Source organism: Tyto alba, unplaced genomic scaffold (genome assembly GCF_018691265.1).
Source record: "Tyto alba isolate M040663 unplaced genomic scaffold, T.alba_DEE_v4.0 Super-Scaffold_16, whole genome shotgun sequence".
In the NCBI taxonomy this organism is placed as follows: Eukaryota; Metazoa; Chordata; class Aves; order Strigiformes; family Tytonidae; genus Tyto; species Tyto alba.
Window position 1 is genome coordinate 9,498,255 of NW_024881278.1, and position 24,718 is coordinate 9,522,972.

Consider the following 24,718-nt stretch of genomic DNA (forward strand, 5'->3'; position numbering starts at 1 on the left):
ATTGGTGCGGAGCAGGTGAGTGGAAATCCCCATTGCTTTTGAGGGGGAGGGCGTTGTGGAGGAGGTCTGTGTCAACTGACACAATGCTAACTGCTTGCACCGGTTTTGTGCAGATGATGAAGAGGAACCTGGCGTCCGCAGGAATATCCCGGTTAGCTGACGTGGTTTTTATTGAGGATGGGTTCAGATCCCCAGCCCTCTGAAAGCTAAGTTGAGGGACTGGTGTTTGGGAGAGGGCTCTCGGGGGATGCCAAGGTTTGGAGGGGTTTTAAAGTTGGGGTAGGGGACAGGGCTGTCCAGGAGGAGTCTCCTGTGGGCTGGTAAAGGGAAGGGGTTACTTTTCAGCATGGCGCTAGCATGTGCCAGGTAGGGTAGTTCCAGCCTGTGTCTGTGTTGTTGTGTAGTTTGTGTTGTACATCTTCTGTGTCTTAGACCTTCCTCACGTCTCAATGTCTTCACTGATCTTTGCATTCAAGGAGCATGGCATGTGCCTTGGGTGCCCTCCCTAGGGTCTCGAATGCCTGTCCCCATCTGCACAGGGTGTCGTGGTTTGAGCCTCATCAGCAGCCGAACACCACACAGCCACTCACCCACCCTCCCCCCCAACCTGGGAATGGGGGAGGGAATTGGAGGGGTAAAGGGAGATTTGCAGGTTGAGATAGAAACAGTTTAATAATGGTAATAAAATGAAAACAACGACAGTAATAGAAAATATAAATGGGCAACGCACAGTGCAATTGCTCACCGCCCACCGACCAATACCCAGCCCGTTCCCAGCCAGCGATCCCAAAATACCAAGATCCCGCAATCGCAATCCCAGACTAGAGAGAGAGTGAGCCCCTTCCCAACCACCCCTCCTCTCTATAGTGAGCATGACGTTCCATGGTATGGAATATTTCACTGGCCAATTTGGGTCTGGTGCTCTGTCCGTGCTCCCTCCCTGCTTCTTGTGCCCTTGCGCACAGGCAGGACACAGGGAGTCGGAGAGTCCTTGGAATCGCAGCAGCAGCTGAAAACATCAGTGTGCTATCAGCATTCTTCTCATACCAAACCCCATGCTGAATCCAAAACACAGCACTGTTCTAGTTACCAAAAAGAAACACCAACTCTGTTCCAGCCCAAACCAGGACACAGGGGCAGTAGAGTGCTTCTTGTTCTTGCATTACAGGCTTAAAGCATGGATCAGTCTAGGAAGTTTCCGGCTGGTTCTCTTTTGCAGCATTGTTTCAGGCTGTGTCATCAGCTCTGCTCTCTAGGTGTCCATTTTCTTTGACTGGGAGTTCTTCCCTGTATCCTCACCTTCTTAGGTCTTGAAGCCAGTCATCTTGCACCTTCATCATCTCAGTAACTTCTTGTAATGGGCCATGACGTTTGACTCTTTTTGAGGCTGCCAGAGAGCCTCCTCACCTCATGGTTGCAGCCGTCCAGGTCTTGTTGCCTGACAGCATCTCCCATCCAGAAGTCATTCATCTTGCTGAGAGTTTTCTCTCAGCTTTGAATCACACTGTTTGTAGCATGTTTCGTGTAGTGCTGGTCTGTGCATGTGTGTGCTTGTCCCGGACCTGCTCTGCCCAGGGGTGTAGAGTCAGGGGTAGGTGGAATGGCAATAGGAATGCTTGGTTAATATGTTGATACGCTTAGACCATTTAGGCAGCGTTTGTACACCCACCTCAGATCGACTAGCCTTTGGCAGGCTGTAGGGACAGTCATTTCCGCAGTGTTTGATGGAGATGATTGGAGCCATGTGGGAATCAGCAGTGAAGCAGGTTGAATCTGCCAGGTGTTAAGGCTTGTAGATGTGGGGCTTGCAATTTGGTGTGGGGGTTGGTTTTGGTTTTTTAGTGGCAGGCTGTAGTTGGACTCTAAATGGTATTCCTAAATGAAATCAAGAGCTCTGGATTTGTTAAGATATCAGTCAGCATCTGGGTCACTTGTTGAATAATTTTTTTCAGGTGCAGAGGAATGAGATGTGCACCAAATAGTGATGGAGATGCGAGTGGAGCTCTGTTAAAAGATGGGTCAGTAAGTGGTGTCAGAGGGAAGATAGGACTGGTGCAGTACGACTACCTTACCGGTTTGGGGTTTTGGTTTTTTGGTTGGTTGGTTTGGGGTTTTTTTTTTTTTTTTGTTTTTGTTTTTTTGTTTTGTTGTTTTTTTGTTGTTTTTTGTTGTTTTTGTTTTAATTTGAAGATGGAAAGCCATGATCGAAGTGGGATGTTGGCACTGGAGCTGGCTCAGGCAGAGTGAGCCTTGACTAGGGGGCTGAAGTAGCAGTTATTTTTCAGTATTCAAGCACTGTTGGTGAAGTAAAAAGCCTCCCCTGTTGTTTGTGTGTTACACGTGCCGCGCAAGCCCCAGCTTGGCAACTGTAAACAGCAGAGGCAGGGTGGGTGAGCGGCCAAAGTTCAGGAGTGAGAGGTGGGAATCGGTGTGGGAATTCCTCCCTCTATCTCCTGTGGCCTATTGTGATTTGCTCTTAGTCTCACCTTTTTCCAGTTCTTGGTCCCTACTTTTCCATTTCTCCCTCTCAGACCTGTAGCCCAAGGCTACTATTTGTCTTTTCTTCATCTCTCTCTGTCCGGATCCCTGTTCCTATTTTTTAATCCCTCCCTCTTCTTCCTGCATGCAGTACTATTCCCTGCGATCTCCATCTCTTTCTGTCTGGCTCCCTGTCCCCACTTTTTAATTTCTACTTCTGCATCTGGTAGATTATGTGGAATTTTTCTTTGGAGTCTCTCTGACTGGCTCCCTTTCTCTGTGTTTTAATTCCACATTCTCTGTCCCGTGGCCCCACACTATTTGGCTGTCTTTCTGCATGTCTCTCTGTCCAGTTCCCAGTCCCTGTTCTTGAATTCCTTCTTCTTCCCTGTAACCTGCTGCTACTTTTTTTCTGTTCTCCATCATGCTCTGTCTGCTCCCCTCTCCCTGGTTATCAGTTCTTCCCTTTCTGCTCTGTGGTCCGTCACTTTTCCCCATTTTATTTCTGCTGATACTGTAAAATCAGTCAAGAAAACCCTCTAAGACTTAATTTGAAGTTTTAAAAGGCAGGCATTCTTTATTGCAGTGCTGCAGTGCTGGACTCAACGCAGACTCGTGTCTCAAAAGTGTGCACACCAAACGTCTCATCAAGCAAGGCTTATATTATCCTGTTACATACACAGGCATTCTATTTCCTGGAACTTATTATAATATCTGCATACTAATTACACATGTGCTTGCAGTCCTCAGGGGTCTTCTTCAGGGGTTGTTGGTGGTCTTCAGGGGCACCCTGGGCATGTGCAGTATGCCCTTACTGTCAGCGGTCGCAATTGCGAATAGAACTTATCTACACAAAGAAGATAAGCAGGCACTTTATTCCAGCTCTGGGGAACACGGGGGATAGCTCCACCAAAGATGTGTTCACTGACAGGTACAAAGCACAACATATTTATATACTTTTTCAGCAGTGTCATGGTTACATAAGATCAACAAAATTAATAAAGTTTAGTTTGACTTTAATAACGATTGTCTTTCAGTTTCCTCACCTTACCTATATTCCTACTCTGTAGAAATCATTGGTCATCTTTATTGATTGATTTGAATAGAATGAGGGGAGGGTAATGATCAGCATATTCATGTTATTTCCTGGAGATCATTATCATATGCAAATGTCTCTAACGCATGCGTGGTTATGTGGGATGGGGGTCCTCTGGTGGTCGCTAATAGTCTTCCTCACTGTGTCCGCTGATTGAACTCCATTCTTTCTTTGGCCTATGCTCATTTCTTCTTTGCCTGATCTTCCAAACCAAACCCAGTATCTTCTGGTACCTATTGTTTTGACTCAAGATCCATAACCAGTACCCACTGCTTTAATTCAGAGTCCATAACGATTCGTACAGTGTTCAAGGCACACACCATACTAGCTACCTATTCCTAAGGGCCTTAGTGTGCTTTATATTCTCATAGCTGTTATAACTCCATTTTAAAATCAAAATCATATTCTAAACTAAAATTAAAATAATATTCTAGGATTCAAGCTATTTTATTAAGGTAACAGCAACATTACTGGTCTTCATAATCTGCAGTTTCTTGACCACAAGTTCCTTTATTTCCTTTGTTAAGCCTATTTTTACACCTTGCTGTTTTAAAGCAGCTGAGACAGCGTCTGTAATATTCCTGTGTGCTTAGGCAATCATAAAATTGTCTCTAAATTCTTAAGTTTACGGTTTTTACTTTGGTGCAATGTGCCGGGTCCTCAGGGCAACCCAAAGCAGGCCAACGTTGCGTCGGTGCTTTCCCGTTTCCAGTCGTGCCCCGCTGCCGGCCTGGGCAGCCTCGCAGCTGGGCCGGGCACGCTGCCCAGAGCCAGCGAGCCGTGCTGGGGGAAGGTGGCCCTGGTCTGGTGAGGCAGAAACTGTGGCAAAGATGAGGCTGCTTGGGGCTTGCAGGTTTTTATTAAAAACAACAAAACCCAAAACAGAAGCACTAGCCCCCATCCCTCAGCCTCAGCCGGTGCGGGAAGACGACGCCTTCCCCCGCCCCCCATATTCAGTAGGGGCACTCCGTGTGTCTCCGTTCCAACGCCTGGCACCCTTAGTCAAGATGTCCTCCCTGACGCCGCCGCGCCGCCATGTTTGGTAGGGTCACGCCGCTTCCCCTCTTTCAGAACGGCGCGGAGGGTGCCCTTAACCAAGATGTCGGCGGAGCCTCGCCCGGGGGTGGGCGGGGCGTGCTGGTGCCGCCATCTTGCCTGCGGGCACCCCGCACCGCTGAGCTGGCCTTGCCGGGCGCGCGGGGCCTGCCGGGAGGGAGCGGCGGCGGGGAGCGGCGCGGCGCGGGTAGGTGGGCGCCGCGGGGGGTCCCCGGGGGCTCAGCAGCATCCCCTGTAGCTTCCTTTGCCCTGGTCGGGGGTCTGCCCCCCCCCCCCCCCCCCCCCCGGGCTGTGCTGAGGGTGCTGGGGACTGGCAGTGCCCCACAGGGGTCAGCCGTGTCCCCTGGGGGTCAGCAGTGCCACCTGTGGCGATGTGGGGGGCCAGTGCTGTACCCTGCGGCGATGCCGGGGATCCGCGGTCAGAGGTGGCCGCGGTGGCTTTGCTTAGGGTCTCGTGGTGGTCTCTGTGCGCTTCCTGGGGGAGGGTTGGGGATTTGTGGTGTTCCCTGTAGCTGTGCCAAGCGCAGCACCTGGGTGATCTGTGACGCTCCTTTGTAGCGCTCCCGACAGCGCCGGTCGGAAGCAGCAGCATTGCCTATAGCTTTGCTGGAAGGAGCAGGGGTCAGCAGTGTGCCCTGTAGCAGATCTCACGTGGAGGATGGAGTACCACCGTCACTCATCTGCTGAGGCTTTGGACGGGGATCTGGGACCTTCTCGCTGCCGTCTGGGCCCTGGGGGTTGCTGCAGGACTGGGGCTGGGGGGCCCCCGTGCTGGCGGGAGGCTGACAGATTGGGCAGGCACCCAGCCCGATAGAGCCCTCATTGGGGTGGGGACGCCTCCCCTCCTGCTGTCCTGGCCCCAAAGCGGGGCCACAGCCCGTGCCAAACTGTCCGGGCAATCAGGGCTTCGCCTGCGTCAGGGGAGTGGTGCTGGGCTGTGGTTGGGGGACCATGAAGTAAATTTACACTGCAGTTGTGCTGCATACCTGAGGTGTCAGGTGTTTTTCTTGCTGTCCTGGTGTGCATGACCAGGTGTGCTTTTACAAGGAGGCTCAGCTCTAACTTTTACCCAGAGACCCACTGAACCCTTCTGTTTGTCTGTCCAGAGGTGGGGGTGGAAATACAGGGCAATTCCCCATGAGCTTGATTTACATCCTTAATAGCAAGGACAAAGAAAATGTCGAGGAGTTTGGAGATCTGTAGGAAAATGTTACATCAGAACTTCTCCTCCTCTGGGGGAGGTGATGCTTCTGATTTTTCATGCCTGTGGCCTTTCTGAATCTTCCATCTGCAGTGAGGACCAGGAGTAAGGTAATTCTGGAGCATCTGCAGCCACAGGTGAACCTGTGAGTTTCCTCAACTAGAGTGGGTCATGGTGCTGCTGCACTTGGCTCTGTGAGTTGCTGTCAGTGCTGTGTGGGGTTTGTGGGCAGGATTCAATGAGTGAGTTTTTTGGTAGGCTTGTCCTTCCTTTTCTCAGAGACATCAAAGGTGACGGTGGCCTGGGAGCTCTTGTTCACATCTTACTCTGAAGAGTTTAGTAAGGCAATACAGAGAATGACTTCTCTGATGTGTTGGGGATATCCCTCCTTGAACAGCACATTTTTTCTGAAGTCTGCTAGACTCTTTAATTCTTCCCTTACTGCACCTGGGACATGATGCCATGTACAGAGGGTGTCTAATATCACCAAAGACATTTTCTGACCTTTTTGTCTTGTGCTCCTTTCCATCTGTAAGCAGGTCAGGCTGGCAACCAGATGACATTTGTGATGACTGTTTTGGTCTCAGACGTGGCCTCCTTTTCTTCTCCCAAAGGTTTTTAGCTGAAGGTGGCTAAAAAAACCTGATGTGTTGCAAATCTGACCCGTTTTCCTTTACTGACCTGAGTCAGACAGGATTGCCTTCAGGCCAGCATGAGGCTGAGTGGGTATTGGGATGTTAAATGTGGATCACAAGAAAAAAACCCTTGCATTCTGGCTTTGAGTGTCAGATTTCCTTGTTTCTTTGTTGGATTTGGTGGTGTGTTTTAATTGTCTGGGATGTTGATGAGAGCAGTGGAGAGAAGAGATTAGTGTAGTCACATGGTTCATTTGATAATGGGATTAACTCACTGTAACATATTGGCTTTGTCCTGCAGTGTCTTGTGCCTACATGTAGCTGACCTGCTGATCTCCTTTGCAGGACCGTTGTCCAAACAGGTGACCGCTGCCTGAACGTGTGTTGCTTACATCCTTTCAGAGCTTCTGCAGTCCCATGGCAACATACCTGGAGTTCATCCAGCAAAATGAGGAGCGTGATGGAGTGCGTTTCAGCTGGAACGTGTGGCCCTCCAGCAGGCTGGAGGCCACAAGGATGGTTGTCCCCCTGGCCTGTCTTCTGACCCCACTGAAGGAGCGTCTTGACCTGCCGCCTGTGCAGTATGAACCGGTGCTTTGTAGCAGACCGACTTGCAAAGCAGTGCTCAACCCACTCTGGTATGAATTTCTTGGTTGGGAATGTTAAAAGAGGCTGGGTAATACCTAATTTTTATCTGAACTTCACTACTTCCTTGTTCCCTTTTTTTTTTTCTCTGTCTGGTGCCTGGCAGCCTCTTTCATTTAGATGTAGTGGGTTTGTTAAAATCCATGCGTGGCTAATGAGATACATTGAATTCCAGCCCGTTACTAGAGCTGCTAGAGCCAGAGGAGAAAGAATTGCCTTTGGGGAGGCTATTAAGGCGGAGATGATATGGAAATGGCAAATCCTTTTACCATCCCAGAGAGTTTTGTGGTGAATGAGGAAACTGAAAATAAGCAAAGATGCCAATTATACTGATACTGTTCTCTGTCTGATGTTCACTTGGTTTCCTGCTCCTTACACGTCCTGCTGTTTGTAGGTTAGTTCCAGTATGAGCATCAGGGTTTTCTTTGAAGTTGTGCTGAAAATTTAAGATGAATAATCTCAGTCTCAGGTCTAGCAACCTGCTCTAGTGAAGGGTGTCCCTGCCCATGCAGGAGGGTTGGAACTAGATGATCTCTGAGGTCCCTTCCAACCCAAACCATTCTATGATTCAGTCCCAAAATCATATGATGATCATACATACTCGGAGCATAGCATTGAGCTGAGAAAAAGCAGGGAAGGCCAGTAAGAAGAAGTAAAAGGAGATCAAGCCCAAGAAGTAGGAACATGGCCAGGCTTTACTGCACCAGCAGTTACAGGATGTTGTAACAGGCTGAGGAGAGTAAACTTGTCGGGGCAGGGAACATCCTGTTTGGTCAGTGTTTGCACAGGATCTGGGTGAATGGCTCCTGGGGCTCTGTGACTGGAGTACTTGTGTGCTACAGCTGCACAAACAGTAAGACGACTGAGATAAGCCCAAGTGTAGTGAAAGAATGATTAGACCCAAGGCTTTCTCTGCCAGAGGCTAAACTCTGGAGATCTCTCAGTGGTCTGTCACTGGCAAGCCTGGAAGTGACAGGGCTGGATCAGCAAATGGACTTCCTGGCCATAGAAGAAGAGTCTGAATCCCTAAAACTCTTGTCGTTCAAGTTGGAGTGTCTGATACTCTGTTTCTTCCTCAGTGCTGTGAACCAGCACAGACAGTTGTGAAGCTGCACTGTAGTTGTTCCTATGGCTATACTAACGCCTCATCTTTCCCTTGCAGCCAAGTTGATTATCGGGCCAAGCTCTGGGCTTGTAACTTCTGTTTTCAGAGAAACCAGGTAAGTTGGAAAAAGCATCAGCCCTTCCATCTTTTCAGTGAACATTTCACTGATGTCCTCCCCTGGCAAAGGATGTTAAGTATAAATTTCGCTTTTCTAGATTTCTTCTCTTGGCCTTTTTCTCTTGCTGAACCCAGGCCAGAGTACTTGGTAATGGGTCTGTTTCACCTGACTTCTTGTCTGTTTTCAGTTCAGTTTTGCCAGTGTTTTTACCAGCATGCAGGGCATAGGAAGGAGATAAAAATGCTATTTTGTCCCATGTGTTTCCAGTGCGTTTTTTGCACTTGACATTTACTGTTCTGGCCAGGTGTGAAATTCATTACATTTGAGTAGAGTTTTGCCATCCGAAGCTGTTGCATGGCTAAATGAATTTCAGCTAATGCATAGTCGCTGTTTTAGTCCTACCTTTTATTTACACTGAATTGAGCAGCTGTCCATACTGCTGGCCACTTGTTGTCTGTGCTTAGGAAAACAGCGGTATGGGTCTCATCATGAATTAATTAGGTTGGTGCAGTGGCAGTAAATAGAAGAGTTAAATAACCACATCACGAGCAGGGCAGCCTCTGTACTTCAGAGGAGGGCCCTACATTTCTGTCCTGCAACTTCCTTGTCCTAATTTTTTGTTCTCTTTTTCAGTTCCCTCCAGCATATGCAGGCATATCTGAAGTCAATCAACCAGCAGAGCTTATGCCTCAGTTTTCAACAATTGAATATATAGTGCAGGTAAATGAACCATAGGCAACTTTTGAACCCCCCAGAATTGTCTTGTTTGTGACATTTCTGCAGGGTGCTTAATATGGGGTTCATTTTATTCCTTGGTTGGAGGCATTCCAAAGTGTCCCCTGGTGTATGCATGCACCTAGTGAATCCGTCTCTTTCCACATCAGCGAGGTCCGCAGACGCCATTGATCTTCCTGTATGTCGTCGACACATGCTTGGAAGAGGAGGACTTGCAGGCGCTGAAGGAGTCCCTCCAGATGTCCCTGAGTCTGCTGCCTGCTGATGCTCTGGTGGGGCTTATCACTTTTGGCAGAATGGTGCAGGTTCATGAGCTGAGCTGTGAAGGGATTTCCAAGAGCTACGTGTTTAGGGGCACAAAGGACCTGACAGCTAAGCAAATACAGGTATGTTGTGACATCTCTTAGGCCAGTGACTTGTTCCCGTTAGCTCTGTTGACACCACTGATGGTCTTTCAAACGCTGGGCTCTCAGGAAGCCAGGAGGGTTCAGTGCTCTTAACTGTTAGCCTGTTTCCCTCCCAAAATCTGTCCTGTCTTTTTCCCTTTGTAAATTCATTGGAAGCTTGTCCAAGATAGTGTTTGTGTATCTTGTATAATGGACCCATTGATCCATTCCTAATGGGAGTGCAAAGATTAATAATTTCACAGATTTTTCATGTATTTATTGCTACAGTATTGCAGGCCTCAGGGTATATTGCTTGGCAGCAAATAATGTGTTTAGCATTCGAATAGCCCATCTCCTTTGCTTCCTCTTTACTATTCTCTAGGATATGCTTGGGCTTTCAAGGCCAGCTGTCCCCGTTCAACAGGGAAGACCTCTTCAAACTCCAGAGCAACCTGCTATTTCAAGCAGGTAAGCTGCACCAGCACTGCAGAAGAGCAGGGCAGATGTTTTATTCCCCTTTGGGGTTATGCTTCTAAACCTGAGTTTCCCAAAAGGAGTCTTTGTAAGAAGATTTAAATGGTATTGTATTGTCACAGTTACATTCCTATGTTAAGTGATATGTATGGAAGGGATTTACTAGAGCTGCAGGCCATATATTAGACTTTTATAGTATCATGATTTTGCAGTTGCAAGAACATGATTGCCATTCAGGCTGGATTTCTACCTGGAAAGCATAGAGTAGCTGTCTTTGGAAAGCATATTGTTCAGGAGTGGTTCAGAGCAAGGGCCTGTCTTTTTGATTGACCAGCCAATGGGAGGCCTTGTCTATGCGTAACAATCCTACACACCACTTCCTACACCCTTGACCCAGCAAGTCCAGAAAATAATTGACAGTCAAGCAGTGACCCCTGAACAGTAAAGCTGTATTTGCCTCTGTTGAATAGTTTTCTCTTTCTCAGCTCCTCTTTTTCAGTGGCAGCTCTTGTGCATTTTGGTAGACTAAATCACCACTGAAGTTCTTTTCTATGCTTTATGTGCCTTTGCCTTCTTGTCAGCTCCTAATGCCTTGCTTTGATTAGTTCTTTTATTTTGCACAGGCCTGTTATCTTGGAAAGTTTGGAAGCAAGAAGGGAACATGCCATGTGACTTTTTGCTTCTGATAACTATCTCAGTGCAATTCATGTGCACCAGTAACAAAGAGGAACTTTATATTTCTTCTCTAAACTTACAAGAAGCAAAACATTTTATTTTAACTTTTGCAGGTTTCTGCAGCCAGTACACAAGATTGACATGAATTTAACAGATCTTCTTGGAGAACTGCAAAGGGACCCATGGCCAGTGACCCAGGGAAAGAGGCCTCTACGCTCCACTGGAGTAGCTCTTTCAATTGCTGTTGGCTTATTGGAGGTACTCTTAGTGCTGTTAGAGATGAGCTGGTCAAAGTAAGCACCTGGCAGTTTTTGCTGAGACATGTGCAGGTGTCAGTCCAGCTTGGACTATGGTCCAGTTACATTGGGCTGCAGAGGTGCAGTTTGTCTCTACTGACATTTGACATGTGCTACCATCAGCTGGTGTAGAGTGGGCTGGTAGGTTACATCTAAATGGTAAAATATGCAGGTGTTTAAAGGTCTCTGATTCTTGTGTATTGCCTGGTGGAGGTGATATGATGCACTGGGTTTATCTGAGATGTAAGTAAAAGAAACAGAAACTGCCTGCTTCCTGTTATGAAGACATGAAGCTTGACTTAGCTTGAGTCTAAACTTGAGAGTGCTGTGACTGTCAGGAAATGCGTCACTATTTGTCAGGGCAGCCTCTAGCAGAGACAAATCTCTAATGACATTGCAGAAACAGATACAGGCACTTCTCTAAAGAAAGCATTGTTGCTGTTTAATCAGTCTCTCTCTTTTTTCTCCTTCCATCCCCACATCCTCTGATATAAGTCTTTATTTTTATTTTAGGGCACATTTCCAAACACAGGGGCCAGAATAATGCTGTTTACAGGTGGGCCACCAACACAAGGACCGGGCATGGTGGTGGGAGATGAACTGAAAACACCCATCCGTTCTTGGCATGACATAGAGAAGGACAATGCAAGGTTCATGAAGAAGGCCACCAAAGTAGGTGCTAGTGCCTGCTGGGTGTGTTTAAAAACAAAAAGTAAATATTGTGTCAGAACACTAATTGGGGGGAAAGGATATAACAGAAATTTACATACACTGCTATGTTAACAGCTGCCCAGTGTCCTTCCCCAGGGAACAAACATAATCCATTCTCTTGATTTGGAACAGTATGTCCAGATATTTGCATGATTGTCCTTGAAGTGCCTGAGCCTTTTGTGTATGTTAAATTGTGAAAATGGACAAGGGAAGGGTGAAAAAGACTTAGTTACTTGTTCAGCACAGTCTTGTGCCTTCTCAGAGAAATAAATACTTCAGTGTTGTTTCTTAGCTGCTGGTGGGTGGAGAATTTGTTCATCAACACCACTGTATCTTCTTCTGGGGAGGAGGAAACCTGTCCAAGAATTGGTTGCTTCCAGAAGGCCTCCTTTGTCTTCTTGACGTATGAAACAATAGTTAAAATAGTAAAAATATCAGACTTGAAATGTGCCCGTCAGCTTAGAGAAAGCAGTATGACACATGTTCTCTTAACTATCACCTGGAAACCTTTGGGTTTCCACTAAGTTATCACAGGCAGAGATCCCACACAATTCATGCTCTCTCTGTATTTGTGACATGCAACTCAAGCTTATCCAAGTGCAAACATCCTAGGAGGGAGAAACATGCTCCAGCAGAGCTGTAAGAGCAAACCGCTGTTTAGTTACCACAGCACTGGTAATTGCTTCATTCGTACCTTGTGTTTCACATGTTGGCCTCAGCTGGAGACCAGTGGGAAAACTGCCCATTGCAGCATCCTAAACACCGTGTGTGTTTTCCCCAGCACTACGAGACTCTGGCTAATCGCACCGCAGCCAACGGGCACTGCATCGACATCTACGCCTGCGCCCTGGATCAGACTGGACTGCTAGAGATGAAGTGTTGTGCAAACCTCACTGGGTATGTTCATAGCAGGAGAGCACAAAGTTGACACCTGTGGTTTTTTGTTTTTTTTTTTTTTGAGGGGGAGAACAGTTCAGAAAGCAGTTAAGTTTGCTGTCAGGGCAAAAGGGTGAGATTTTTATCATTTTATTCTAAACTGTGATTTGAATTTGCCAGGAATTATATGGCAAACCTCACCTGATCCCAGTCCACATTTCTGAAGTCTCAAAACAGCATGTGAATTAGCACTGCTGGTAGAAAACTCGATGTCCTTCTTTGAGAAAGGTATTCTAAAGCATGGTGCAACATGTCTTTTGCAAATGCCTTCTGCCTCCTTAGGAGATAGCAAGTATCCTTTCCAGAATTTATAGGATCAAGATGCCATGCTTTGTGGTGTGTGCATGACTAAAGTGCTGTCAGAAGAGCAGACTGTCAGGCGTGGTAGGTAGAAGCTTTCCTTGTGCGGGCCAGATTTTCTCTGCTTAACAGCTCACTTGCACTTTCTCCAGAGATTCTTGGCTTCCCTGGATGTAGTTTTAAGTGACATCTCTAAGGGGTAAATGTCTGTGTTCCATATTGCTGAAAATGTTACGGTCTCTGTGAGGTAGGCTGTGTGCTAAACTGGGCCTTTTGGGGACTCGGCCTGGCTTATTGGCCATTTAAAATCTGCTGTCTCTAGGGAGTCAAAGGATGGCTTGAGCAAATGTGAGGTATTTGTAAATAATCACCTAATGCTCAGTAAGCAGAAGACAGATTGTTTGACGCTTTGGTTGCTTTACTAAGCTCCATCTGATCAGGCCTGGCTTTACTGAGACACTTAGGGGAGGCATAGCACAGACCCCTGTACCTGCCCTCGTGCTGCAGTGGTGCAGCCATCCTGCCTTTAGTGTGGGTGGTTCCAGTCCTGCTCAGGGAAAGCAGGCTGAGCAGAGCTCTTTCCTGGGTTGAGATAATTCTAACTGGTGGAACACGAGCATTTTTAAGGCAGCTAAAGGGATGGCAAGTTACATAGTTGAGAAAGCAAGCTGGCAAAGATGGAGCATTAATTTGTCTGACTTTAGAGGAGGCGTCCATGAACCTGCATTCCTTGATCTGGATTTTACCTGTGCAAAGGCATGCTTTAAAACATTTTCTGCATGTGTTTGCACGCATGAGAGTTGGAGGCATGTGCCCTTCGTGCTTTACTGCTAGTTCCCAGTTGCTTCAGTTCCCTTGTGCGTTGTTTTTTCTTTCCCAGAGGACACATGGTGATGGGAGACTCCTTCAACACTTCTCTCTTCAAGCAGACCTTCCAGCGGGTATTTAACAAAGGGTTCAACGGGGAATTTCGGATGGCTTTTGGTGCAAATTTGGATGTGAAGGTGAGAGATTAGTTTCATTGCATGACAGTAACTGGGAAATAAAAGTGCTGTTCTTTTTTCAAAAGTCAATTTAAGTATCTGGGGTGTAGAAAATTCTTCATGTTTGAGGTCAGCCGTAGTGCCTGTTCTGGGAGAAGCACCGTACTGGAGTGAGTGGAGGGATTTTTGTTTGTGTTTGTGGGGTTTTGGTTTGGTTTTTTTTTTTGTTTTGTTTGTTTGTTTTTTTTGCTGTTGTTAAGAAAAGAAGCTGAGCTCAGTCTCTCACTAAGCAAGAAACATTTTCATACTCTTTTGTGGTCACTATAAATATGTCTTCATTATTAAAACGTGACTTTGTAGATTCTCTTACGTTCACTAATTGTAGCAGTAGGTGATCTGATGCTCAGAGATGTCTTCCCTGATAGCTGTGTGTAACTGATCAAAGCTAAGTAACTGATTTAGTCTGTGTGTATTCTATTTGACTGATTTGATTTAAAACAAACAATCAAACAATTTTTTTTACCTTGTTCTAGACCTCTAGAGAGCTGAAAATTGCAGGAGCTATTGGACCATGCATATCCCTGAATGCTAAAGGGCCATGTGTCTCTGAAAATGTAAGTTTTTGACATGGAAAAATCTTTAAGAAGGAAATATACAGTGCAAAGTTTCTGTCTAGACCTACAGCTCATCTAGAATGTCAGAGTTTTCAAGGAGGAGAACAATTTGGAAACATCTCTATGGAAAGACAGTCTTTCCTAGACTAAATTCTTGCACCATAAGCTTTCTTTCAACTGTGTGGCCTTCAGTAACTTCATTCATACCCAAAAGATAGGAAGTCTAGAAGGCTTGCTGTAATTTGTACCTCTGATCAGAATTTAACGTAAGTTTGCCTTACCTGCTGCTAGACACAAAAATGCTGCTTTCTTTTTAATTCTGTGCAGGAGCTTGGTATTGGAGGAACATCTCAATGGAAAATTTGTAGTCTGGATCCCAGCACAACTCTGGCCATTTACTTTGAAGTGGTAAATCAGGTCAGTCCTGGCTCCTTTTTTTTCGTCCGCCAGTTTACAAACCAAACTATTTGTTTCTAACAGACACAGAAAAAGCAGTGATATCCCCTGTGTTGCAGATGGATGGTTGCAAAGCAACCAAATGTTTTGTGCCAAAGAAATAGTCTCAGAGGCTGTTTTCATATGCATAAATTGCTTAATATTCTTGTTCTGTACAAAACCTGCATTCTTTCCTTGTCTTCTTCCTATAGTATTTATTTAACAAAGCAGAAATTGTCTTTTTGCCAGTAGGTGCTGTGGAGAATAAAAGTATAAATACCTTAAAATTCTTGGAGAATTGCTCCTCCGAGTTGTAATAACTTGATGGTTCAGAAGTAACTTGTCTGGGGAAGTTTCTGAGCAAGTGGCAGCTAGGAAGACTACCCCGAAGGAATTCTGTTCCACGTGTGTGTCTGTCTCCTCTGCTGTGTGGGCTTGTTACTGTTGTGAATAGGATGGTGGACTCACTGGACCTTTGCTCGGACCTCGTACTGCCATTCTTAGGTTCATTGCTATAGAGATGATAAGCTGCTGCCATACTTCAAGGGACAAGCTGAGGAAGTGTCACGCCCAATATGAAATGGGCCCAACACCACCTGACTCCAAGGGCTGCTGGAAAACAGAACACTAACAGATGTCCGTCTCTGGTCTCCCTCTAGCTTGTACTTACTCTATGATTGCTCAAATGATGCCCTGGAGTTCTCTGCAGTGTATGGAGTTATGGAAAAGCCAGGCCATTTTGAAAGCTTTCCTCGTTTCTTTTGCAGCACAATGCGCCAATACCTCAGGGAGGCAGAGGGGCAGTGCAGTTTGTCACTCAGTATCAACACGCCAGTACACAGAAGCGCATTCGTGTCACCACCATAGCCAGAAAGTGAGTATCCTGTGCCAGTTCTTTGGCAGAATAGCAGAAAGTTAAGCTGCGATCTGTGCTGGAATTTCACTAGCTGCTTGTTGCATACATTGGCCGCAGAGTATTTGTCACAGGGAGAATGAATCTGGTTTGAGTTTGCTTTCATTTTGGGTGAATGTAGCACTAATCCTTTACTAAACCTGTAGTTGGGCAGATGCACAGAGTCAGCTCCAGCATATAGAAGCTGCGTTTGACCAGGAAGCAGCTGCTGTGTTGATGGCACGACTGGGAGTGTACAGAGCTGAATCTGAGGAGGGACCCGATGTTCTGCGATGGCTGGACAGGCAGCTGATCAGACTGGTAAGACCAATAGACTGCAGTTGGGTGCATTCTTGATTTTAGTAAAATTGGTCTCTGGAAATGAGAACAGTGTTCTTTTTCCAGATTGACTTGCTTCATTTGTGCTCTGATCACAGTCACACAGTTGTAGTACGTGATAGCTCAGAAGCCGCTATGATCAGCGAATTTGTGATGGGGTAGGTAAACATCCCATTGTGCTGAAAGGGTTAAACCTGAGATTAAAGAAGTGATAGCAAAACACAGAATAATGCAGGTGGGAAGGGATCTGTGGGGGGTCTCTGTTTCAACTCCTTGCTCAAAGTAGGACCAACTTTGAAATTAGAGCAGGTTGTTCCAGGTCTTGTTTGGTTGAGTTTTGAAGATCTCCAAAGATGGAGTTTATCTTGCTTCTCTTGCCAACCTGTTCCAATGTTTGATCACAGTCACTGTGATTTTTCCCTTTTATTTTTGCTTTTTTTCTTCCCCTTCCTCATCCCTGCCATCTCAGAACTTAAATTTCTCCAGCTACCTGTGAGGTAGCTCTAGACAGTGATATGAATCCCTCATCCCACTCTTCATCAGGCTGATGAAAAAAAGCTTTTTCAGCCTCTCTCTCTACATGAGGTGCTCCAGCCCCTGAGCTGCTTGGTGGCCTCTGCTAAACTCACTCCAGTACATCCATGTCTGTCTTGCACCGAGGAGCACAAAACTGGACACAGTATTCAGATGTGGGCTCACTGATGCCAAGTTCAGGGTAGTAATCACTTCCACAACTTCATACTGTCTCTTGCTTTAAATTTCACAAGCCTGAATTGCCTAAGTCAGTTCTGGCTTTGTCCAAACACCCTAACAGATATGGCACACCAGACACCGAAAAAACAGGGCCACTATCAAGTAAAGATTTGAGCACCAAAACACCCACAGTCACGCTGAATGCTGAAATGATTGTGGAGTCATTTGTAGTTAAATTGCAAAAACCATTGATGCTTCTTATTTTCAGTGAAGCAGTTGGTGAAATGCCAATCTGCTCCTGCTCTAGAAGGAAGTAGAGTTGCTGCAGAAATGTTTCATGGTGTACAAAGTAGCTTAGGTATAACATAGTATCCCTGATTTAATGGAAAAAATTGAGTAGTACTAGAAGCACTGTGTCTTTCATTCTTAGCTAGATTTAATATATATATATAAATAAATAGATCAAATCATCATTCTCATTCCAGTAAGATACAGGAACCACTGATGTAAAGAAAAATAGCCTGTAACTTTTCTATTACTTGTTATTGTCATGTTCATGCCATGGTTGTTCTGTTTAAAAACAACCAAAAGAACACCTGACCTCTTCTCTGCCCCCCTCCCTCTCCCCACCCCACCCCCCCAAAAAAAGAGAAGTGTTAATTCTAAAAAAAAAAAAGATAGATAACCAAAGTACCCATTTTGCTTCCAACAGTGTCAGAAATTCGGACAATACAACAAAGATGATCCCAACTCCTTCAGATTGTCAGAATCATTTTCTTTGTATCCCCAGGTAAGAAATTCACTTCCCACAGCCATAGGAGAAGTGTACATGGGTGAGTGACAGTGATGATAAAACATCTTGTACCATTTATCAGATTCAGGAGGGGAGGAGTGGATGCTTTTTTTAATTTGGTTGGATGGTCGGTCCTGTAGTTCCGTGCTGCAAATGACTGATAAGGGAAGAACTCTGAGGAGTTTATAAGGGGTAGACTTTTTTCCAAAGAATTCACTGTTCAGAAATATTGGACTTGGATACTTGGGTGCAGAAGTTTTGGCAACTTGCTGACATTTCTCTTCTCATCTTTCTGGTGCAGTTCATGTTCCATCTGCGACGCTCCCCATTCCTGCAGGTCTTTAATAACAGTCCAGATGAATCTTCTTATTACCGTCACCACTTTGCTAGGCAAGATCTGACCCAGTCTCTCATTATGATCCAGCCTATCCTTTATGCTTATTCCTTCCATGGACCTCCTGAGGTGAGTCCATGTTTAACAGGAAAAGGTAGATCATTCCAAAATGATGAGTATTCAGTCAGTTACACTATTTCAGCAAAAAGGCCCCTATATATATATATTCTTTTTATCAAGGTAGTTATTAAAGGATGAGATGGGGCAATGTAAAATATGAATTGTGTTTTCAGTAAGCTTTCAGCTTTGATCGAAAAAAAAACACCCCAAACCAACCTTCTCCCCCTTTCCCCCGGGCCAAGCCACAGCCCCTGCCCCTCAACATCTGGTGAACCTTGTGGCTGTCAGTATTGCTTTTCCTTCTGTGCCAGAGGCTGCCATCCCCACTGCATAAATCAGCAAGCTTCAGCCCTTCCAGATCATAATCTCCCACCAGCTGCTTGTTTTCAGTTGTTTATGCAGCAGTGTTTAATTATGTACAAGAATTGAATGGACAAACATGGATTCCCTTATATTGACAGCTTCCTTGAAAGGAGTGTGTCTGGCAGGAAAGAAACGCAGGAGCTGCTGGAGTAACACTTTGAAGCCTTGGCAGCATTTGCCAGAGTTCATGTGTTATTCCTTCTTATTCTTGAGATACTTTTGTTCAAGATCATTCCAAATTAAACTTAGATAGCTATAGAAATTGCTCTGTTGCCTCCTACACTTCATACAGGAGCTGATAACCTGCTGCTCCATTCAGGGGTGCTGCAGGAGGCTGACTGCACTCTGTGAGGCGTTCACGTGGACCGAGCAGCCGTTGGTGGAGTTGTGTCTATACAGGCAGGGCTGAGCAAGCTGTGGCCAACCATGAAGCCTGATCCAACTCTGAAGGCTTAGGGGTGCCTGACTTTCTTCTTTATTTTCCCCAGCCGGTGCTCTTGGACAGCAGCAGTATTCTTCCTGACAGAATCCTACTGATGGATACCTTCTTCCAGATAGTTATCTACCTTGGTGAGGTACAGTGAAATATGTTCTTTCTCTCTCTGCACTCTCTCCCTCCTGCCATGCGTGCAGACACCGTCACTGTTAGTATCAAATAAGCTGCTTGCAAAGCCCACACTACTATAATGACATCGTATACATGCTGCCAATTTTAATACAATTTTGCCACTGTCTGAGTTACCCTTAGCAACTCCAGTAGGATTTGTTTGTTATGTTCTACACTGAGCAACAGCTGTCATGTTAACAGGGTAATGAAGGTGACCCCTTACCATGCCAGGAAAAGGCCAGAGAAACTTGAAACTAAGCAGGGCAGAGAGCTGCAGTTTGATTTTTCAGGCATGTCACATACTTGGTTGCTGGGTTTTGACACCTAAATACTGCTGCTCTTTAGTTATGATTTTTTTCTGGTTTTTGCTTTTAAATACTGGATGGTTTTGACAGCTGCTTCTATATTCCTTTCATCGTGACTGAGGTAAGTGCTTAGGTCCTGGCCCTTTCTAAACATCCAGATTTACATCAGTATCCAAAGGCTTGGCTCTCCAGTGCCTCTTCAGTATGCAGACCTGTAGATCTGTATTTCAGTCCTGTCATATTTTGTAAGAGTGGTATGATACCATAGCTGAATAATAGAAATGCCTCACATCCTAAAGTATTTATGGGGTCAGGAAACTGGCTTTCCACTTCTTTCTCTGGAAATCTCCCTGTTCTTTGATGCCTTTTTTTGCCCCTCATATCCTGTATAGTCCTGCTTGGGGAGTGGCCCCCCATCCTGTTCCTTCTACCTAAACAATGAATCAGATTGGAGTAGTTTAAATAAACCCATTTTAGTTTATGGTCAGAAATTCCTATTAGTGAAATTTTTTGGGGAGGCATTTTAACTCTTCCCTTTGTTTTTGAACTAAGCTACTTCACTGATACTTAACGACTGTTAATAGAATGTTTGAAGTTTGGCATGGTAGTTTGCAGCAGCTCCGTTATTAAATTGGGACTTCACTCCATGTAGGATTTGTTCCCTTTGAGAAGTGATCAGGGATACCCAATTGACATGAACAGGAGTTGAAGCTTGAGGCAACAATGACAGTAAATCTTCCAGTTACCTTAAATAATTTCTACGTGTTGTTGCAGAGCAAGACACTCAGCAAATGAGTAAAATTTAGACAAAGGAGGAGCTAAGTGTGTCATCTGCATATGTGTAGAACAATTGCTAGGTACATATGGTTAGCTACCTTGGAGATACTGTAAGGCAATGGCTGCTTAATTTAAGACCAAGTCAGATTCAAAATGTCAGTGATTTATAAATGCTTTGCGTTTCTGTGTTGGTACAGGCTTGAAGATCACTTTCAGCAAATTGCTCTTGCACTGCACAAACTGCTCTGAGCTTTTGTGTTGAGTGCCTGTCCTTAAACGTGACAGAAACTAAATAATGTTATTGCCAGAATAATTAAAGTGTGCATTTAACCTGTGCTCTGTAAGCAGAAGTACATGTAACATTCTGCTGCCTTAAGACATGAAGGTTAAAAAGGGGAGGTTTGCAGACACCTCTACTGTTTTTTAATTTCCTCCCTGTCCTGTCAATAGACTATTGCACAGTGGCAGAAAGCTGGTTACCAAGACATGCCTGAATATGAAAACTTCAAGCACCTACTGCAAGCCCCACTGGATGACGCCCAGGAAATCTTGCAGACTAGATTCCCAATGCCGCGTTACATCCACACTGAACATGGGGGCAGTCAGGTAAGGACGTTTATTGAGGAACTCTGTTGTCGAATAGAGCAAACAGCTGTCTTTCTGCTTATTAACAGGATGGTTCTGTAAGTTAAATACAGTGCTAATTTAGCTCTTCAAAGTACAGAGTTTGCATATTTTCTCATGAGCTTTTACTACAACTTTATCTTTTAATAAGCCAATCACTTGCTGGATATGCTTTTGAAATACAAGGATGGAAAAAAAAAAAAAAGCCGGCTTAAATATCATTTTATTCCCCAAAGAAGTGGGAAAGGAATTATTTGGCTATGTATCTAAACTTACCTGAGACAGGGAGTGCAGTTAGCTTGCTAGGACAGTAAGTTACACTGAAGATTGACCATCTGTTCCTTTATTCTCTAATGCTGAATGAGGATATAAAATAGTTTCTATTTTTGCTCTTCCTGGAATTGCAGTTATGCTGTGCTTGTCTGTGCCTGGCTTGTTTGTAGCAGCGAAGAGGCAGGAATCGGTGGTCCAAACCAAAGATTTGGTATTAATTTTTGATGTGACCACATTACACTGGTCCTCCACTGACCTTTTTTCTGAAGAGCGGACAGGGGCATGCAAGGGACAGTGCTGGTGACATGCCCGTGTTGCATGGAACCAGAGCTACCCTGCCAGGTGAGCGCTGCTTGCTGTAGCAGAGCACTCTGTGCCCCTTGGAGACAAGCTGTCTGTGGAGCAGGGCTGTTTCTGGACATGGAACCTGTTTAAGTTAAATTAGCACCTGCCTTGCAAAAGCAGAGGAACATCACTAGTCATGTATCTAAGGCGGTAAGAAATCTTAAGGGAGCTGGCGAGTCTGTCATTTTACAAAACAACTTCTCTAATGTTTTGTCTTAATAGGCCCGGTTCCTCTTGTCTAAAGTGAACCCTTCTCAGACCCACAATAACCTCTATGCATGGGGACAGGTAAGCAATGGAAGAGCTGCTCATGTTTGGGAAGGTTGTAAATTGTACTTTTATGTATTTGCCTATGCAGTAGCCATCCTGTTTCAACACATGGCCACAAACTGTGAGCAGATCACATTTGCCCTCTGTTTCTTACCTAAGCTTTTTTACAGACATTTGTCACTGGATTTGAAAATCTTATGGTGCTTTCCAATGGAAGGAAACAAGGTTATTTTTATGTACCAAAGGATCTGATAATGGAATTACCAGCTGCAATAGTTGTAGCATTTTAAAAGACACAACTGATTTATCTATAGATTTGTCTCTAAAGCATAGGCAGGTTAGATTTTTATTCAAGTCCATGGTTGTTGATAAAATAAACAGTACTATGGGGAGCACTACATGACAAGATGATCAGAATACTGCTTTCAAGGCTGGACGACTTGTTTTCCTGTTCTTGTACTGAATCTCCCCAAATTTTCAGCAAAATCCAGTTGAATTTGGGACTTTTTCTCAATGGATCCAAGGAATGGCTGTCAAAAATGGATGTGCTGCCACAACAGCTCAGTACCACAGCAGCTTGATGGCAAGAGATGAGTGGTCTCCACAAGGAGTGCTTTGCCCCTTTGATCTCCCGTCCTGTATCTCAGCTACATGTGGGGCACACACAGACCAGGAGAGCTTTCTGTGGTGGCTGCTGTTGAAGGAAGCAGCTAATTTGATGTGGAAATTTATCGTCACCCTTCCCTACAAATGTGATTTAAAACTCTTAGGTCACAGTGTATTTAGTATTTTGGAAAAAGTAACTATCATATGAATACATATAGATCTAATTTATCTGAGAATACTAGACTTGCATGTCGTTTGTGTAGAGCTTTGGGCAGCAAAATTCCTGATGCTTTGGAAAGAAGAGGCTCTATTTTTCCAGTAGTTCAGATTGCACTAGAGGATAGTGTCAGTGCTGCTGCCAGAGAGTAGCATCTTTAAACTAGATACCTGTCCTTTGCCGGAAAACAGGCGGTTGATTTAGCAGGGAGTTAGTTCAGAGTGCTGACATGTGATTGGCTTTCAGTTAGTACCCAGTGATAATGCCACTATTTTAGGCGCTTTATTTCTTTATTTTTCTGCAGGAATCGGGAGCTCCAATCTTGACAGATGATGTTAGTCTCCAGGTATTCATGGACCATCTAAAAAAGCTGGCAGTTTCAAGTGCCTCGTGACTTTGATCAAACTGAGAAGCAAGAACAGAAGTTACATAGATCATGTTGGTGACAGAAGTGGAGCAATTATTTACATTTCCTTCTCTCTTTCTTAGCCTAAAGTTTTTAAGTATGAAATGAAATAAATCTTCAAGGAGAGTTTTTTACTTGGTCCTTCTAGATATTAATTTATTTGTATTCCTTTTCATCTGTATTCTGTTTACATTTTTCATATATTGTAATTAGAGCTAAAGGATGTTTTAGCCAATATAGATTTTAACAGTCTTTAGCTGAAGTTTTAATGTTGTGTGTTCTTAAATGGTATCTTTTAGCAACGAGGGACTGTATTAATGAAAATTAAAACTGGGTAAGAGCATTACTATTTAGTGCTATCCCCAATTCAGCTGTCTGTGCAATGGAACCAGCCTACCTCCTTTTCCTTTTTGAAAATGTAACACTGGGGTGTGTACATGGCTATTGGAAGTAATTTTGAGGAGCACCTCAAGGCTACACAGTGCAGAACAAGTACTAGATGGTGGAGAATGCTTGGACAGACGCCGGGAGGGGGCACAACCGACACCCCCGTGCTTCGCCCCGGCTGAAGCTCTGCCTCTGGGGCAGCTGGACGCAGGGCCTGGCGGCCGGCCCCCTCCCTCTTCTCACTTCAGCACAGCGTTAATGGCCTTGAAAACCGCCAGGAAGGCAGCGATGCAGCGGCTGCTACCTCAGGCTCTGCCCCTCCACAAAGCCGTTCCGAACAGGGGCCGGCCTGAAGCGCCTCACCCCGCGGCCGCCGCCGTGCCGCCCGCTCGCCCCTCTTCCTTCCCCGCTCCCCAAGAGAACACCCCACCCGTAATGGCGGCGGACACCCCCCCCCCCCGGCTTGTTCCCGCCCCGCAGCCAGGGCGCAGGCGCGCACCGGCGCTGTCGCGGCAGGGACAGGCCGCGGTCGCTGCTGAGGGCGATGTGGGCCGCGGTGTGGAACGCGCGGGCCGCGCTGCTGTACTCGATGGGCGGCTGGACCATGCTGGGGGCCATGCTGTACTACAGCTCCGGCGGCGGCGAGGGAGAGAGCGGCGGCGGGCCCGGTACGGGCCTGGGGGCCGCTCGGCGGGGTGTGGCTGGGGGAGGCGCCGGGCGGGGCGCGGGGGAAGGGCGCTGCCGGCTGTGGGGACCCCGCCACCCCGCGGCAGGGCAAGGGGGGCGCTGCCTGCGCGGGGCTGCCGCGGTAGCGTGGCTGCCTGAGCCTCGGGGCTGCCTGAGCCTCGGGGCTGCCTGAGCCTCGGGGCTGCCTGGCTGCCGGGTGCGAGGGCTTCGCGCCGGAGCTGTGAGGGGGCGGCGGGGCCACCCGAGGCAGGCTCGGTGGGCGCCCAGCGCCTCCTGGCATCCCCAGGCGTTTCACCTTGAAGGAGGGCAGGGCCCACGTTGGTGGGAAGAGCATGTGTTTTGTCTCTGGTGACAGGAACAGGGTCTAGACCCTTCCCAACTCTATGGGAATAGTTCAGAGCTACGCCTGGGGAGGTTTAGATAGGACATTAGGAAGCATTTATTTACCCAGAGGGTGGTCAAACGCTGGGACAGGCTTCCTGGAGAGGTGGTCGGTGCCCCAAGCCTGTCAGTGTTTGAGGCGTTTGGATAGTGACCTTAACAGGCTTTAACTTTTGGTCAGGCCTGAATTGGTCAGGCAGTTGGTCTAGATTGTAGGTCCCTTCCAAATAAAATAATTTATAAGAATATATATATTCTGTAGGAAGCCTGCTGCTTATTAATGTGTCGTTACATGGAGGTAACTGTGATGTGGATAACTTGGAAACTAGTTGTTACTGCTGCTACTGTAGTACTGATACTAGTCCAGTACCAGTGCAGCCACCCAATTTACTCTAGTAAATCACGTTTTCTGTGTACAGA

At 46.0% G+C, this 24,718-nt stretch overlaps 1 protein-coding gene across 2 annotated transcripts; it reads left to right on the forward strand.

Annotated features, from left to right (window-relative positions):
* The first annotated feature begins 4,719 nt into the window (after positions 1 to 4,719).
* Positions 4,720 to 23,209, forward strand: SEC23B (SEC23 homolog B, COPII coat complex component). 2 transcript variants are annotated; one of them, XM_042789655.1, is made up of 20 exons: positions 4,720 to 4,817; positions 6,869 to 7,104; positions 8,274 to 8,331; positions 8,968 to 9,054; positions 9,219 to 9,455; positions 9,838 to 9,923; positions 10,718 to 10,862; positions 11,414 to 11,572; positions 12,393 to 12,508; positions 13,728 to 13,851; positions 14,364 to 14,444; positions 14,772 to 14,861; positions 15,647 to 15,753; positions 15,939 to 16,092; positions 17,516 to 17,593; positions 17,898 to 18,059; positions 18,902 to 18,988; positions 20,553 to 20,708; positions 21,567 to 21,632; positions 22,742 to 23,209. In XM_042789655.1, exons 2-20 carry the CDS (start codon positions 6,884 to 6,886, stop codon positions 22,829 to 22,831), a joined length of 2,304 nt encoding a protein of 767 aa, XP_042645589.1. In that variant the 5' UTR covers positions 4,720 to 4,817; positions 6,869 to 6,883; the 3' UTR covers positions 22,832 to 23,209. The 2 variants fall into 2 exon arrangements, with proteins under 2 accessions (XP_042645589.1, XP_042645588.1); XM_042789654.1 differs by having other exon boundaries at positions 4,731 to 4,817; positions 6,812 to 7,104.
* The last annotated feature ends 1,509 nt before the right edge of the window (positions 23,210 to 24,718 follow it).